The 18,278-nt window shown below is 43.7% G+C and overlaps 2 protein-coding genes across 5 annotated transcripts in view; both read left to right on the top strand.

The window, feature by feature from the left end:
* Nucleotides 1-1,748, top strand: part of LOC134082573 (myelin basic protein-like) — a 50,733-nt gene extending 48,985 nt beyond the window's left edge. For both annotated transcript variants that reach the window (XM_062538386.1, XM_062538385.1), the window contains one exon: nucleotides 1,480-1,748. In XM_062538386.1, the coding sequence (XP_062394370.1) occupies nucleotides 1,480-1,748 (269 nt within the window). The remainder of the gene's footprint in view (nucleotides 1-1,479) is intronic.
* Nucleotides 1,746-17,515, top strand: mbpb (myelin basic protein b). 3 transcript variants are annotated; one of them, XM_062538387.1, is made up of 6 exons: nucleotides 1,747-2,056; nucleotides 11,233-11,331; nucleotides 12,331-12,357; nucleotides 12,704-12,733; nucleotides 13,684-13,746; nucleotides 16,610-17,515. In XM_062538387.1, the coding sequence occupies exons 1-6, from the start codon at nucleotides 1,940-1,942 to the stop codon at nucleotides 16,643-16,645; spliced, it is 372 nt and encodes a 123-aa protein (XP_062394371.1). In that variant the 5' UTR covers nucleotides 1,747-1,939; the 3' UTR covers nucleotides 16,646-17,515. The 3 variants fall into 3 exon arrangements, with proteins under 3 accessions (XP_062394372.1, XP_062394371.1, XP_062394373.1); XM_062538388.1 differs by lacking the exon at nucleotides 12,704-12,733 and having other exon boundaries at nucleotides 1,746-2,056; XM_062538389.1 differs by lacking the exon at nucleotides 13,684-13,746 and having other exon boundaries at nucleotides 1,756-2,056.
* The last annotated feature ends 763 nt before the right edge of the window (nucleotides 17,516-18,278 follow it).

An 18,278-nucleotide genomic window follows, 5' to 3' on the forward strand; every position in this document is an offset into this window, starting at 1 on the left:
GGAGCATGCTTGAGTTGACACATGAGACACACGCACGCACGCACGCACGCACGCACGCACGCACACACACAGACACACACACGCACGCACGCACGCACACACCACACCACACCACACCACACCACACCACACCACACCACACCACACACACACCACACCCACACCACACCACACACACACACACACACACACACACACACACACACACACACACACACACACACACACACACACCAGTAACCTGCAATAAACTGCACGTCACCTTACATCACCCCAGCAGCAGCAGCAGCAGCAGCAGTGGCGGCAGTAGCAGCAGCAGTAGCGGTAGCATTAGCATTAGCACAGGGCCTCTTCTCCACTCTGCTCCACTCTGCTGTGCTATCCTCTCGCCCCAATGCTCCCAGGGACACAGCAGGGGGGGCTCAGGTTTCAAGATGTTTCATCACGGATTCAAAAAATCCTCCCGGATCAGCTTGCACGGGGCGATGAAGGTCTTCTTGCTCTTTCATAACCTGCCCATCAAAGCCCATTTTTCCTCCAGACTCGCGGTCAGGCCGGACGGAATACGTGATTTTTTCGGCCTCGACCGGCGACCACACCCGTAGCGCCCCGGCCGGGCTTGGAAATCAGATAAGTGTCGCCGTGCATGGAGTTGAAAATCCATACTTAGAGGAGTTATTTTAGGGACACTGTGGCCATTGTCTGGCAGAAATAACTGTGCGGCCGGAACAACAGGGCCACTGTTGAGAAAGCATTAGCATGCAAAATCTCTGGTGTTTTGCTGCACCATTCCTCCCCGTACAGTATGGCTATTGTCCCTACTGGGAGAGAGCAGGGCTGCTTGGTCTAGCGCTGGGGGAACCAAACCCGTTGGCCTCGGTGGAGGCGACGCGCTGAAGCCATATATCTCTTTACACACTGGGCGCCTTACAAGGGAGTGGGCAGGAGTGGACGAGAATGGAAATCACCGTTGTTACACTGGAGTTTTTCAAATAATTGTTGATAATGGTTCTTAAGAAAACCCTGTTAATATTTACAATTGTCTTGTGATTGTGTGATTGTGGTGTTTACTCTCTTTTAGTCAGCATATGACTTTCTTATAAACAGAGTGTTGGTCAAAGATCAGTTATTGACGGGTCTCTATACAGCCAACCCAGACTGGTACATGTGTTTCCACAAGTAAAGACCATACGAACAGTCAATGACCATAAGCAAGTGAATCATCTCCATCATGCACGACCCTTGTAAAGTACTGTTAAAGAATCCCATAATCGTTTTCTCTACTGATGTGTGTGTGTGTGTGCGTATATGTGTGTGTGTGTGTGTGTGTGTGTGTGTGTGTGTTTGCTGCTCTTAGAAGAGGTTGGGGGCACGGATTTGACAAACGGCCGTATTGTCCGATGCCCCTCAGTGTGTGCCAGGCCCAGTGCTGGGGCCCATAGATAGATAACCCTTGTTGTTGTCTCTGCGCATGTCCAGGCGAGGCAGATGTGAACCAGAACAATGACCACCCGTCCAAGAGGCCGGCGGTGACTGACTCCACGGGTGCGGAGGCCCCCGAGGAGGCCTGGAGCGGCGCCAGCGCAGCTGACCCGGGCGACGGGCCCCGCCCCCACTTGGTCCGCCTCTTCTCCCGAGATGCCCCGGGCCGCGAGGACAACACCTTCAAAGAGCGCCCCTCGGAGTCCGACGAGCTGCAGACCATCCAGGAGCACAGCGGAGCAGGCACGGAGAGCGGCTCGGAGTAAACCAAACCCCCCTTCTGGCAGGACGTAGACTCATAAAGCAGCCCCAAAGTCCACCCCATCGTACGCTTCGCTAGCGCTCTTTTTGCGTTTTCTCTCGCCCCTAGCCGACAGCTAGCTCGTTTTTGTTCCTTCTTCCCCTCTCTTCCTCATCTCTTCATCTAAACAACACCCCCCCCTACCAACCAGCCAACATGAGCTCTGGAACCTCTGGACAGGCTGCCTTCGGGCTCGGCCGGAAAAAGAAGAGCCCCGGCGTCCTGGATCAAATTGGAAAGTTCTTCGGAGGGGACAAGAAGAAGAAGGGCAAGGTGAGGAAAAAGAGGGAGATTTATTAAGTAACTGTGGTCTGTTCGTTTGCTGTTTATCCAGTTCTATTATTCGAGTCGAGGGGATTTTTTTTTTTTATTGTTGCTTATAGGAGTGTTGGTACAATGGCTGGAGAAGCCATTTGTAGTCTGTCGTTTTTGTCGGTTGTGTTTGTTGTGTATTGCACGCAAGTGAGATCACTTTAAATGTATGGTGATGAATGGTACAAATGTACACTCGATGAACATACAAGGGTATTATTAACTGAGTTGTATTTCTAAAAAATCTTGAAAACTGAATATTGCTTACTGTTGATTCGCAGTACATTAATTTAAAATAATTTTACCAAAAATCTCAATTTGAAAAAAAAAAAAAAAAAATCCTTCAATGTGGTTAATATTGGTACTAACAATGGACTCTTTTTCCACAACTGTATTTATAAAGGCTCTCGTGGCTCATGGTTGACGGTACCATTACTTGGTACCAATGCTATAGTGCAGATGTTTCGTTCTCCTTCAGAAATGCTCTTTACTGTAAATGAATCTCAGAGCTAGCTGGTACTTGGGAGCAGTATGGGAGATAAGGTTTAAAGAGTGATATTTGACATTTGCCCTGTGTTACTGCTGATATATTTTATTTAGAAAAGTTCAGATTATAAATATTGCATTATTTGGTCATTGGTAGAGATGTTTGTTAGCAGCTTAAAGGACTATACACGTGGATATAATAATGGGTGGTAAGCTGCATATATATTCCAATTATTGGATTTTGGCCTTTGCTTAAGGGTGTGTTGACTGACCTTAAATATTGCCATCAATGACACACCTGTGGATTTCACCCCTCAGAAATAGCACACCATGCTATTCAAGTAGGTTTATAGTAATATTTATATACAAAGCTGATCTTCTGGGTATTGATTGAACTTGATCCATGGTACAGTGGTGATACTAGCACAGGGAAACCAGTGGATCTACATTGCCTTCTTATGTCTTCAGTCGTGCTAAATGCTGTGCTATTGCCCAAAGTGCGCTAATGGCTTTGTGTGTACGAGAGTAGTTCTGACAGGGTGTGGTTATGAGCATATCACACTCATGCTGGCTGAAGTGTAGCCTATACCTCTAGCCTGTGTAATCAGATGTTGTGAGAGTAATGCTAGCCAGCCTCCCACCTCAAGAAACCCTCTACATGAAATGATCATGAAGTGAACATAGACATTTTCTGAATGGTCGTATGATAAGGGGCTTCAAATGGCTCTGAACGATGTTAACAATATGCAATTCTCCCAGCCTTATCCTGATAGCCCACTAGAGGGTAAGCAGGAAGAAATGTTGCTCTGTTCTCAAGACTTGACGCCACCGGCTTCAGCTGTTGTGGTTGGAAATCCCCATGTTGTATTCTCTTATACCACTACATAGTATTGCCCATATCAGGATAGATAGACAGATAGATTGAAGCGTAGAGTTCAGCCCATGTCAGTAGACGAACAAATGCAACACCCCTGGTTAGTCTGAGCCTCTTTTATGTACAGGAACAAGGTGGAGTTAGACCTCCACGTTTGTATGAAAGTGAAATATTATTGAGCTGTTTTATATCAGTTTACAGTTTACTCCAAATAACATATTTGCTGTTCCCACCAAAGGTATGCCTTTAGATTTCCAGCCATTTGGAAACCTTTTTTTATCTGCAGTATTTGATAATCTCTGTGTAACTGTAGATAGACCACACTCGTTGGTTCTATTGCCATCACCAATCCTGTATTGTTTTTCACAAAGATCAAACTTTTATTTTCTAGTCACAGACTTCATCTCATGGGGGTTTTGCCTGGACATGTATCCACTGGCCAATTGGATATGTACTGTAGGGTTATAAATCCAACTGCTGATGTTCCTCATTATTTTTTTCTATGTTTTATGAACATTCCTTTAATATCAATGGGTTGTGTGATGATAGGATGTTGCTGAACAATAGGGATATGTTTTTCTTTGATGTTTCAGTTCAGAGAATTGTACAAGTGTAAGTGCCACATTCATCTGCTGCTCAGCCAGTACCATTTGGGATCATTTGGAAAATCTGTTTCATTTTCAATCTGCAACCTTTTCTGTTGATTCTATGCTATTTTACTTGTATGTGAATAAGACCTTTGCTCGTTAAACCGTTGACATAGTCAGTAGTTATTTGTGCACAGAGATCGTTGTTAAAATGGTTATTTGTCACAGATACATATTTTTGTGATCTCCCCTTTTATCATTCCAACACACATTTTTTTTGTAACTGGCTCTGAACAGAGCAGAGGTCAGTTGGTGTTTACACAGTCAGAGGAATGACCAAAATGAAGTGAATCTCAGGACTTTTAAGATGGAGTCCCATGTTGTTTTGTGTAGTTGGGCTGGTGAAAGGAGATGCTAAGTGATGCATATTCCCTCGATTCAGTCCTACTTGCCTCCCACACGGGACCGAATAGCTCTTGGTCACAGGGAGTTTATGAGTTACACAGCACGCTTAGATGCATCGAGCCCTAGTCCGACAGCATCCTGAAGGGGAGACAAGATGTAATTAAGATTAATTGCTGTTATTACTGAAGCCGTTGATAAAAAACATAGGCGGAAATGAGCTCTAACACAAAGTTTGTCTTTACAGTAGTTTGCTTTTGCAATGGGACGCCGTCAATGCCATAAGAACGAATCAATTTTGCGGTGGTGAATTTTATTAAACTTAATTCCGTTTTATATTAAACCTCTAGAAAATATCAGAGTAGTTCACTTTAATTGGTATGGCTCTATTACAGTTTCTGAGCCACATTCAGAGAAACTCTGAACTCCTTAAGCCAGCTTTGTATAACTTGCCTCAGGTTTCTAGTCTTTATTTTGTCAGGAAATACGAGTTTGTGTGAGAGAATGGTGTTGATCCCAAAGGGAGTGTGTCCCCCTTTGTAATGCTTTACCAACAGTACTACAATGCTTGTGGTTATCTGTATTATCCACATTAGTAAGCTGTTCCCAACCTGATCCTCTTCTAAGCTTTTGGATATCAGCTTGATTAAAATGTTTAACAACCACAACACTGTATCCTCCTAATTATTGCCTTTTGTCCTCATTTGTGTTTTATTTTTTGTTTATTTCTGATAACTGTGTTTTTTTGTCATTCATTATATACCTTATGGTGTTATTAACATTACTTAGTATGGTTTAAGTTGTCAGCTAATTCATCCTAACCCTAAACAGCTCCTCGATGTGAGGTTCATAGAAAGGCCATGTGGGAAGTGGAAGTCGATATACACTGAAGTCATCAACCTGGGACCATCACTAAGTAGACTTTACCAAATGGGAATGAGGCTGTTTACCTCTCTCATTAGTCTTGGAGTCACGTAACACTGACGTTCTCCTGTAAAGATGGATGCAGATGGCACACTGACTGCTATATTGATGTTAGCTAGCTACCCCCAGGAAGCACAGGTACTGACCGGCTAAATGTTAGCCTTTACATTAGCATTTTGCTGTCACTTGAAAGCTGAGATGAAAGCTACTGAAAGACCAAATCTGAAGTGTGACCAATTAGACTCTGACTGATGAGTTACACTCTCAGTTCTAGACCTTTCCACAAACCTGTAAGTAAAGATAGCGCCCCAACCTCTTGGGGCTGTTTTTCTCAGAAGAACTCCCACGAAGTGCAGAGTTGATGTGTAGTGCGTGTGGGCTTGAAGTCTCACACAAACTTACTTCTTAATCCTTCTTAATCCATTCCCTCATTCTCTCTTTCTTTTAATCCCTTCTCTTTGATTCATGCCACTAAGATTTGTTTACACATTGTTGTGGCAAAGACAAATTGATATTTATGTGAAGAGGTTTATTTGTCTAATAACTCTCAAAGCAGTTGAAAGGTAAGAAGGAAGGTAAAGAATTACATTTCTCAAACACGCTTTTAGGTCGCTCAATTGCACTGAATATCACTGCTTGTCCAGAATATTAAAACATCTCCTTAATGGACATTTCTAATCTTAGAAATTGCTAGTTTTTTTTCCTGTCACCAAGTCATTGTTACCAAACGACTTATAAATTCAGTAAATATTCTTCAAAGGGTTTGAAGACAAAGAGCTGTCGGAAATTAGAATATATTTGAACATTTCCCTCTTGATAAGTAAACAACATTTTGGCTGAGGTGAGTCAGAGGTGACTCTGGAAGCCACTGCCAAACATATTTGGAATATGAATTTCTTTCGACGTTACCCAGCTGGGCGTGATATTAATATCTGGCCCTACATTCATTTGAATTTAAAAGGGGGAAATTAATGAATAAAATTACTTTATACTAAACACATGAAATGCAATTCTAACAATGAGCTTTCACAATTTTTCGAGCAGAGTGAGTGTTTCATTTGAAAAACCCTCAGGCAGCTCTTCCTTGGGAATATATCTCCACGCAGGGCGCAGGCGTGCTGATAAACCATATCAGCTGGCCTCTAGCCATGCCTGTTATAAACAGACATCTCCAGTCTGTTAAGGACTAGAGCTTATAAATTATGATCAATAGTGTTAGTTATAGTACGGTAGTAGTAGGAAGAGATGGGGTATTGTGTTTGGTTATCACTTTGCTTTTATACTAATGCCATAGCTTTTTTTGTGTAAAGCACCATATTCAGTTCAAGGTCAAAGTGAAATGTGTGTGTGTGTGTGTGTGTGTGTGTGTGTGTGTGTGTGTGTTTCTCCCCCTCTCTGTCAAGACTAGCTAATGAAACATACCATATATTGGGAATGTAATACCTTAGACTTATTCCAAGTTAATGAAAATGTGTGAGTTGTAGGAGTAACAGTACAATGTAAATAGACAATGTGAAAGTAAGCTGAGGACCTCACAGAAGACACACTACCTCTCTTTGTCTGTCTGTGTGTGTGTGTGTGTGTGTGTGTGTGTGTGTGTGTGTAGTAAGGCAAGACCTGAAGGTTAAAAGCAGCCTCTATTCATCTGCACTCCTCAGTCCCACAGATAAGAAGCAGCGTGGAGACAGGGCATATATTTGTGTTCCTATAGAGGGTATTTTTGTATAGAAAATGACCGTCTTCCCAAGTAGCGCACAGATGACAGGGGGGTACACTGTTATGCTTCCACTCTCTGCCTCAACCCTAGTAGTTTTCACATCCAAATAAATGTGCTGTCTACCGCGCTGCTTCTGTGCATGACAATTGAGCCCTGTTGTGTTTCCTGTCTGAGAGCTGACAGTTTCAGCACTTAGTCCCACCTATTGAAAAATGTTCAAAAATGTCAGAGCAGTGCATATGTTGAAATATAAATAATATTATTTTTGTAAATAATATTTTGAATATAAATGGTATGTGTAGAATAATAATATTGTAAATATAAATATTATGTATAGTATATTGCACTCATTGATGCACTTATTGTGGTTTTTAATTTGTTGTTAGAATTGCTCTTACAAGCTTAAATATTTTTACCATGTTCTAAGTCGCTTTGGTTAAAAAGAGTCAGCTGAATGTAATGTAATGTAATGTAATGTAAAGTATATAGTATGGTATAGCTATAGTATTTTTAACCCATACCAACAAGATCCTAGGACTTGAGAGCACAACATGAGGAGAATAAAGGCCCATGGGTGATAGGTTGCGGTGAAAGGTTACATCCATTTGCCCCCAGTGTTTAACTCTTGCCAGGAAGACCAAATATAGATTTTTTTCTTAGACCTGAGAGCAGCACCCTTTCTTCAGGGCAGGTTGATGAGGGGGTGTGATAGTAATCAAGTCCCCAGAGAGAGGTGTCAGAGTGCAGGACCCCTGTCCATACCGTGCATCCAACAGTGCAAACCCCCGCTGCTCCAGCTGATAAGGTTGTGTCCTGTAGAGCCAGGCTCTTCACAGAGTCTCATCCCACTCAAGAGCCGCTCCTCGCTCTGCAAATGTCAGAAACACACACACCCTGGACAAGGGGCTTTGTGGGGGCCCTGTGAAAGGAGCTCATCAGCCGTGTCAGTCTTGACAGAGGCGGTGGAATGTCAATATCACCCATACACACACACACACACACACGCACACACACACACACACACACAGACACACACACCTCGCCACTCCCCTTTTCCTTCTTTGTGCTTTGTGCTTGGCAGGAGCAGCAGAGCCTATCAGGAGGCTTCTCAGTGTTCGATATGACAGATGGCACCAGCTGTAGAGGGCAGGCAATTTTGCTACCAGACATGTTCGCTTTGACTCAGTCGAAAATTATTTTAAAATTGAACATCAAAGTGAAGTCGTACAAAAGGAACTCAGTGACTGTCATTTATGTTTCTCCTTAGCCAGAAGTGGTGGCAGAAAATGGTTGCTTCACTACAGGTGGAGCAAGAACCTTCAACTTTCATGCTTTATTCATTTTGAGGACTTATATTCTGTAGCTACTGTATAAAGGATGAATATAAAGACTGCTTACACAGATATGCCCACTCAGGGACAAAAAAACGTATTCTTTGTAAAATACATTTTTTTTCTTAAAACCTAAATGATTTCCTGACAGTATTCCTTAGTAAGTTTTTATTTTAAAACCCTTTAGGCGCCAGTGTTTTTTTCCTAAAACGTTCAATTTTGACATAATCATTTCAAAAGGCTTTAAGTGAGACACTTGTGTTTCCAGTGGTTTTGAGAGTGGTCTAGGATTTTTGTTTTCTTTCTTGCTCTCTACTTCAGTGAGATAAACTATAGAGAGCCTCCTTTAAGTAAACAAAACATCCACCCTCACATCTTCACCTATAGAGTGGTGGGTTGAGGGCCCTTGAGTCCAGTCATCTCTAAGTTTTCAATGGGCTCTGAAAGCAAGCCGCAACATGACCAGAGACTTTCACCCGCCATTTATACTGGTCATTCTCACTGCCCTCTGTCTATTTGGGTTTATTTCTTTCGATTTCTCACAGTCTGTCCCTCATTCTCTCCCTCTGCACACAAACACACACACACACACACACACACACACACACACACACACACACACACACACACACACACACACACACACAGACACCACACACAGGCGCGCACGCACGCACACACACACACACACACACACACACACACACACACGTCTTCAAGCTCCACTTTCCACTTACATTTAGAGACAAATGGAAAGACTTTGACAAATGTGCGTCCTCTCCCATCTCCGGCCCTATCGCCTCCTACTGACCCGTGTCACCTTTCGATTTCCCATTTGTCAAAAAGCAAACAATTGTTCACAACACACCCCAAAGCGTCCACCCAGAGCTTCTGTTATGAATTCCCCATGTCCATTATGGTGAGTAACAACTGCAATAAGACACTGCCAAGCCTGGCGATGCTGTGCCTTGTGCCAATCACAACATGCAGCAGAGCAGACCAGGGATGCACCCTAAACAAGGGTCATATGGAGAGCAATGAGCATGGCCATGCATCTGAATGAGGATTTGTGTCCTGTAGGCCATTATTTGTTGGCCTGTATGGAGTCAATGTAAAGTCATGTCCTGTGACTATAGTGTAGAACCCACGGCAACCTGCTGTGTGAGATGAAAGCTGGCGTCTCTACACAATAGCCTATTGAGACTTCAGTATCAATATGATGTAATAGAAAATAATGCTGAGAGCAAATATCGACAAAATAATAAACAGAGCTAAATGACACGTGGTGAATGAAGATAATATGCACTGTGAGTGCAGTGGGCGTGCTATCTGTGAACCAAGGGCCGTAAACTAGATCCATTTGAGGTTATGTGTGAGAGTGAATAAAAATGGGTCCTGCAAGCATAATTCCCCGGGGGTCTGAGCCTGTGCCCTGGAGTGAACTGGATGTGGTGAGAGCTCGTCTGTCTTTTTTTCCATCTCCCCTCTTCCCCCTGCCGGTGAGGTAATCACCGTTATTCACCTGGAACAGCTCCCCGACTCCTCGTTCGGTTGGGCATTATCACGGTTCTGATAAAGGACCGCGGGACTCATAAAAGACCGTGCGGCTATTAAAGCAGAATTAACGCCATCAGCTTCAAAACACGATTCAAGAACACAGACTAAAATAGCACGGCAGATAATAATCATCCGTGTGATTCTGTGACTCATGCCTGTACGTTGTTGTTTCATTGCGGTTACTTCATAGACTCAGTGTGTGAGTGTATGTCTGACTCTGTATATCTGCGTGCCTTAATTTCCGGACAACGTAAAGTAAACGGAGTCTTGGTGAATTCGGATAGGAGTGTGGTTTTGTTTTGAGAGGAGAACACTGAGAGTCCTAAGAGGTCCTCTATGGTGCGGCAGGAAGAAACGCAACCCTGCCGATCCTCTTCCACAACTCTGACCAACTCTTGAGTCCACAACAGCAGCTCTATTCTGAATGGATGATGATTGATCAAAAGTGCGGATCAACACCATATCACGACCTGGCATAACATTGCCAGCTGGGTTCATTTGTTTTGTTTATCCTCATTGTTTCTCTGAGTGCTTTCAATTTGTCAAGTGTTAACTCTGTTCTAAATAAAGTATCTGTATGAGTGAGGCGGACGCGCGAGTGCTCTAGTCGGGGCCACTCCTACAAAGGCAAGTATAATTGCGCCACCATCAATCTTTATGTGTAGGCTAAGGTGTCCTGCTCTGCTCTCCTCTCAAGTAGGCGAAGCACTAGCACTGAAACGGTCTGCATGAAGACACATTGTGCATGTTTCTGTGTATATTTTATATACCATTTCTAAGTATGCATGAGTTCTATTTCTATTATTTCTGGTAGGCCTATTTGTAGCATGATCAATTGTAATAGACAACATTACCTTCAAGAATAAATGTGAAGATTTGACATTTCCCACAGGAGATTTTCCATTAGCATACACCACTAGTTTAACAATAAACTTCCCTGCCCTGACAAATAGATTTTTTTTAACATAATATATTTTGGGCATCTTTGGCTAGCTTTACAATGCCTGAAATTCAATCTCATTATTGGGCATTTTAAGGTAGGCTAATGTTGCAAAGAGCCCCTTTCAATTTGAAGGTAATGTTGCAAATAGCCTCTTTCAAGCCCTTTAAAGTACTCCCTCACAATATTTCTGCATGGCTGTGGAATGTTTGACTTTCTGGGCTGCTTTGGACTTTTCTGTCCTAAAAGTGTGCGCTGGTGGACTAAAGGCTTGACTGTGACTGTGAAGTAAAGGTGCTACTGTATCTGTCCCTGTCAGGGCTCCTTCCGTGGTCTGTCCTCCTCCCCCCAGCGACCTGCTGCGTCCCGTAGTCGCCGTGGGGAAGAGAATGCGGTGGTGCACTTCTTCAGAACCATCGTGAGTAGCGCACAAGATTTCTCACCCCGACTCCACCTCATAGACCCCTGATCCCCACTCCCCACCTCGCACAGCCCCCCACTCTCCACTCCCCACCCCAGCCCTGATCCCCACTCTCCACTCTGTACACCCCCTGATTTCCGCTCCCTGATCCCCACTTTCCACTCTGTACACCCCCTGATTTCCGCTCCCTGATCCCCACTTTCCACTCTGTACACCCCTTGATCTCCACTCCCTGATTCCCGCTCCCAACCCCACTCCCGATTGCCATCCCCACTCCCCACTCCCCACCCCGTAGAACACTGATCCCGCCCGAGTCGGTTATTCCTCTGATCTCATGGAGGGGTAAATGTACTCTAATATCATGACTCACCAATGACCTTATGAAAGGCCATAGCCTTTACCATGACAGGGAGATGTAGTTAAATAAATACCTCACTTCACCGAAACTGCAGTTTGGCATATAGGCTCAGAACAAAGAGGTAAACATATGATATCTGATGGAATACTTCTCATTGCCTCCAAATCTATATATGTATACTGTAGATCTGATGAAACAGAATTCATCAATTGCCATAGACTTGTAGAGCCTCTTTCCAAATGGGTCTCTGTTCCATGAAAAGCCGATGAAATTCAATAGCCAGCTTCATGAACCAGATTCTGGAAGGTAACCAGTTTAAACTGGAGAACCATTCCAAACATATCTGTCCTTGACATTGAAGTACACTTGACTCGAAAAGAGTCAGAGTCAGAGTCAGAGTCTCCCCACACACTCACACTTATCTGCGTCACACCACAGTTGACTAACACAAAATCCCATGAGAGAGCGCAGGCAGACTACAGTTGGCATGTTAGCTATGTTACACCAACACCTCCTCCACAGCCACCACGAGCCAAACTGCTCTGTCTACTCACCCAGCTCACCCCATGATTTATATATTGTGTTGTGCTGTGCTGTCTGGTATGCTCACCAAACAATGCTCACTGCTATCTCTGCAGGTGTCTCCCGCCCCACCCAAGTCTAGGGTAAGTCTCCGCCATTCACGGGTTGACTCACAGAATCCTCACCGCCACGGCCTGTATTGGAGGGAGTTATATGTGCCTGTCCTGACCTCTTGCAACCTCTTAGCTTTGTCCTGAAACTGTTCTGTACTATAGCTCTGTCATTTTTCTCCCTTCTTGATGAAGGCTTTTAACTTGCTAAGTAAACCCACACAAGCCAGTGTCCTCTGTGATTTGCTGCTCTCTCTTTCTGCTCTCTCTCTCTCTCTCTCTCTCTTTTCTCTCTATGTCTATGTTGTTCTCTCTATATATTTCCAACCCCTTTTGCCTTGTTATCCAACCTCATCTTTCTCTTCCCTCCCTTATCCAGTGGAGAGGACTCACTGCAAAGTTAGGCCTGGTAGGTGGTCCGAAACAGTGACATAGCCATCAGCGCCAATAAGCCAACCAAACTAAGGCCTGGAAAGCTTGCTGGCACACCATGTTAATGATATTTACGGAAGCATCTTGTCTTGAGCGTCACTGTGGCAAATAACATGCAAAAGCATCCCTGTTGCTGTGGTCCGTCTGCGCTGTAGTCCATGTCTTTCATGTGGCTTCCAGTCGCTGCTTTCCCTCTCTTGTGGCTCGTCTCTCTGTTCATCTCTTTGTTCCTTTCCACCCTGTTGATTTTCTGAGTTTGCTTCTTCCTTTTAGCTGGGTGTTTTTTTTTTTTGCCTTGTGTTTTGGGGTTTTTCAATTATTGAACAGGCAGTGCAAACTGAAGGGTTGAGCGGTAGGAGGTAAGGCACTTTTAGAAAGATATGATCCAATCTCTCAGAGGCATAACTGTTCTTCCTTTTTCCCCCTTCAGCACTTCTCTGAAATCGCCTTAATGCATTTTCCATTCTAGTTTAGCAGTGCTGGTATATATATATGTTTTTTTTTCAATTATTGGCTTGAGAAACCATTGCGATCCACTTAAGACATTTTAGATTCATCTTCAATAAATTGTCTGCTCTTTCCAAGCAAATCCCCTACCAAACAAATAGATTTTTTTCTTAGATCACATATATGGTGCGATACCAACAGTAAGTTCACATGACTTTTCCTGCAAGAAAATGTAGAAAAAGCCCTTTAGTTTCCCAACCTTTGCTTTTTGCAGATTTGCCTCCAGTTTCCGTTCATCAAATCATTTCATGGCCACTTGGCTGATACTCAGAAAAGTTAGCATAGGGAACAGAGAAAGAATGCACTTTATCGTCTTAGCATTTTTCTTAGATCCTCCAGCAACAGTGCAAAGGGCCCATAGACTAGAGTTTGCCCCCAGGCGTTGCTTATCCCTGGTCTGGTCTCTCTCCATCAACACAGGCTGACCAGAAGAAAGGTCGTGCTGGGGACGGCCAGGGGACCCTGACCAAGATCTTCAAAATGGTAAATGGAGTGTGGCTCAATCCTGTAATTCCGGTTTGGTTTCGGTTTCCATTCAATTCAGTTCAATTTAATTCAGTTCAATTGGACGCACTTTCGTTCATGTCAAATTGAGACTTTGAGTTGTTTTTTTCTTTTTTGTCAATTCACTATTAATTGGGCTCAATTCATGTCAATTATTGCAATTTTCTGTGTTTTGAGACAAAAACGGCGACACTCAATCCATCCACTAGATTATTTATAGTCCTTTGCTTCTTCTTTCCTCTTTCCACACTGTGATGACCAAGGTCATCACCAGCACCCTGAGTAAGTTGCACATGACAAGCTGTATTCTGACACTGAATTACTTCCTCCCTGAAGATTCTTCTTTGTAATTGAATGATCCGAGACGGAATAGATTTATATTATTTAGAACGGAAAGCTCATAAATTGATCATCATTCTTCAATCAAAGAGAGAGAGAGAGAGAGAGAGAGAGAGAGAGAAGGAGATAGAGAGAGCAGAAAAAAAAGAGACATGGGGTCAGCCTAGAAAACGAGAAGAGCAGAGAACAGAAAAGGGTCCAGGAGGTCTCTGAATCCAAATGAAGCGCTGGCTTCAGAATAAACGTAGCCTATTGACGTCAGCGGGGCGGCAGCAGCTTTTGTTATGCGCCAGCTATTTCCAACAGCCTGTAATGCTGGTTGAGACTGCTTCAGAACCCCCTCCCCTACCCCCCCCCACAGCATTAATGATATCCATTCGCAGAGCTTCGCTAACTGCGTGATGCTAATGATAGTCAACCCAGGAGGTGAGCTTAGCTTCCCTGTGCTTGGCTGCATGCAGTTGGTGCCTCTGCACGCCCTGGTCACATCGCATGCTTTTAGCCGTGATGGAAAAAAAGCGCTATCTGCATTAGCAGGACATGACCTTGCTATGGCATCATGAATGAATGGATATGTTTGGGTGTGAAGGCTTGAGGTAGGTATAAAATACCCCCCAACACACATACACACACACACACACGCACACACACACACACGCACACAAACACACGCACACACACACACACACAGCAGTAATTGTATTTCATAATAGGTATACAGAACAGAAGCTAGTGCCAGAAAAGCACAGATGTGGGGGAGGTGACAGATTAAAGTCCCCGCACTGCCAAACCAACAACACACTGGCATCCAGAATTCAGTGAGGAGTCTAATGTTCCTTCCCCGCCACAGATCAGCAAACTTTCTGTCCCGTTTGTTTTGATGGCAGACTTCCCAAAAAAAGTTCCCCCTTTTCTAAAAGGGGAAACCAAAGAAGCTTGGCCAGATTTAGTTGTCCATGTAGCAGAAATGTCTCCAAGCCGTGGATGGTTAAAACTCTTGGAGCACAACAATTGTCTCCGCGCACCTTTGTTGTTTCTCTTCCCCTGTTCCATTTTATGCCCCCCCCACACAAACACACACACACACACACACACACACACACACAGACACACACACACACACACACACACATTGTGTCATCAGACTTTCATAATCATAGTTTGTGATTCACTCCAAAGTAAGTCTCGGCCCCTATCTCCGAGTGCAGTGATTGCGCCTCCCTCCCTGATTAAGTAACTGTTAGGGCTCTGATAACTTCCCAGTGCTCTTGCGTGACGCCCCTGTTGCCAAGTGCACTAATCTCTTGGCCATGCTCCGGCTGTCTTTTGGGATGGAATTTTCATTAGCCAATCAGCCGGCGCTCGTGATACACCCAATTCAATTACGCAGAGTGATAACTACATCATTCAAAACCCTTCCGCACAGACTACGTCTGAATAATAAAAAAAAAGACAAAAAACGAACATAATTATAAATGTCTAATGCAAAGCTGAAGACAACTACACTTGATTTTAACTTATGTAGGCCGCAATGTTTTTGGTAAGGTAGCCCACTTGTTTTCCTTTTAAATAAAGTATTTCACTGCACTGTGTACATGTCCGTCAGTTCCGTCCGGAACAGTGCAAAAAAAAAAAAAAAAAAAAAAAGCTAATCTCCTTTACAGATGGTTTTGATGCCACGTAGCCTTTTGTTTCTGTTCATTTTGTTTTCCGTGCTCCTTAGTAGCTATGCTGCATTTTCATTCTCCTCCCTCTGTTTATTGATTGTGCCTCGGAGCTCAGAGCGCCAACAGGAATAGCTTAAAGCAAAGGCTGCTTTCTCTTATTCCTTTTGTGCGCAGGAGATTTGAGGGGTTTATATAGTATGGATTATCTTAATTCCAATCACTCTTCCCAGAGATTCGTCTCATTTGTATAATCATGTTTTGTTGCCGTCTTCTTCCAAACCCATATTTCCTCTCTCCAGATGTAAGATCTATTCATGGAAAAAAAAGCTTTATGGTGCTTGCTTCCAGTCTGAGATAAATCTAGTTTATCAAAAAACTTCTGATGGGAAGCTCGGCAGCAAAGCGTCAAGGATTTTCAAGACAATATTCCCCAGGGATCTATATGCAAAAACTGTCCTTCAGCTGCAAGCAAAACACACGAATAATTTCCAACTGTTTCAGGAGCGTACCCCTTAACACGGTCATAAATAATTACACACACAGTCATGCATAATTACACATCTGAATGGACTGAGCTGACAAATCAAACTGCAGCACAGTTCCAAATCCTTGTTTGTGTTCACCTGTCAACAATAAACGTCCCCTTTCTAAAACTCTGCATGCACCACGTTCACTTATGCTCACCTGGTTAGCGTAGTGACTAAGTAGAGACCCACTGTGAGAATTAGCCTGACCTGGCAGCAATTTTTGTGTGTGTGACTTTTGTGTGTGTATGTGTGTGTGTGTGTGTGTGTGTGTGTGTGTGTTGTTTGTTTCCACTCTCTTCTGCATTTCAGAGCGGCAGCCGATCCGCATCGCCAGCCAAGCGCTGAGGTCTCCGACGCCTCCCACTGCGAATAAAGGAAAGGAAGTTTAAGGAAAAGAGGGGGGAAAGGAGGAGAGGGGGAACAGCGCAGAGGAATCTCCATCTCTCCTTCCACTCGCCTGGCAACCACCCCCCACCTGGTCCTGCACATCTAATGCACTAACCTCACCCACATCGTTGATGGCAGGTGGCAGCACAATCTGTGCCCCCCCCCCCCAAACTTTGGCTACCCCCTTCTCTGCAGTCTTCCATTTTGTCCAGTTCCATTTGTTGTCCGAAACAGTCGAGTTGGTTCCACGTTTGCCCAGTCAAGCAACCCAGGTTATTTATCTCGGCCCACAGTTTGTTTATCCTCCGTCTGCCTGTCTGAAATGGAATAACACCGTAACAATATCTACCCAGACTGGACTGGGTTGAGGCAGGTTTCAAGATAACCGTCTAGTTACAGACCTTCAGTGTGCCTTCGGTCCAGTTCTGGCTGAGTTCTGTGTGCCATATGCGTCTCGTCACACCCGTCCATGTCTTTCTCAAAGGGGCATCTCTGTGAACCTGTATAATCAAGCACAGCTTAGATAATATGATGTTTGAAGCAATAAGCAATTTCAGCTTAGGTGAGGCTCTCTTTGTTCAGTGTTATTCATTTGTGTTGATGTTCTGTACAGCATGTTGTGCTCTATCTCTCAACATCATGTCCTCTTGTCTTGTGTCGGATACTCCTCATGTGTTTCCCATGAACGCCTCTGACTGGGCATGAACTGTAATGATGTTCTTTGAAGCTATCTAAACAACTATCTAAACTTCCAATGGAATTCTGTCTTTGTTGCAGTATGGATTGATATTTTAACAATAAAAGGGTATGGCCATCCTTTCCTAACAATTTTTGTCTGTTTGATTGAATCAAAACAAAGAGTTAATTAAAACACTACTGAGGCTGTGACCGGTATGGACTAAGCACTAGACATTCCTCTCTAGGATTGGTGGATCTAAACACAGGATGTTACTGTACATCACTGTGTTAAAGTGGACACTAGTTCGTACTTGTAGATTTGTCATGTCCTATGTCATTTAGATATTGTCTTCATGTAGTCTCCACTTCAATCTTTGTCATCTGTTGATACCACAACTACGTACTGCACTGTAAAAGAAAAATAACAATAAGAAAACAAAAACATGTATGACTGTTTGCCATTCTGAACTGGGCAAGGAATGTAAAGAACCATGCACAGCACACACTACACTACAGTTATGTCTAGACAAGTTAACTCTAAAGCAGCGTTTCCCAAACTTTTCTCCTCGTGTACCACCACCTACTTCCTGAATCGGCACGCTTACCCCCAACATCCGACACATAACAACGTTGCACATTCTATTGACGCATTCCAGACATCATGTTTAATGATCCACCGGTGGTACACTACACGCACCACAGTTTGGGAATCCCTGCTCTAAAGTATCGTTTCAGCCAGCTCCACTGACCATCGCACTAAAATTCTGGATGCACATAGGGGTGTTATTGCAGGTATATTAGTTGTGTGTGGCTGAGAATAGTGTGTTTGAATTAAAAACACTGTTGCCTTCCTTGGTACTTGTATCATGTCATGAAGTCATGTCCGACTGGCCTGGTCTCTTAACTTGATATC

This window comes from Sardina pilchardus, chromosome 6 (genome assembly GCF_963854185.1).
Source record: "Sardina pilchardus chromosome 6, fSarPil1.1, whole genome shotgun sequence".
Lineage (NCBI taxonomy): Eukaryota > Metazoa > Chordata > Actinopteri > Clupeiformes > Clupeidae > Sardina > Sardina pilchardus.

Coding starts and splice junctions, on each gene's coding strand:
- mbpb (XM_062538387.1), top strand. CDS start 1,940: ATGAGCTCTGGAACCTCTGGACAGGCTGCCTTCGGGCTCGGCCGGAAA. Junction 11,332..12,330: donor TGCACTTCTTCAGAACCATC/GTGAGTAGCGCA, acceptor CTATCTCTGCAG/GTGTCTCCCGCCCCACCCAA. Junction 13,747..16,609: donor TGACCAAGATCTTCAAAATG/GTAAATGGAGTG, acceptor TCTGCATTTCAG/AGCGGCAGCCGATCCGCATC.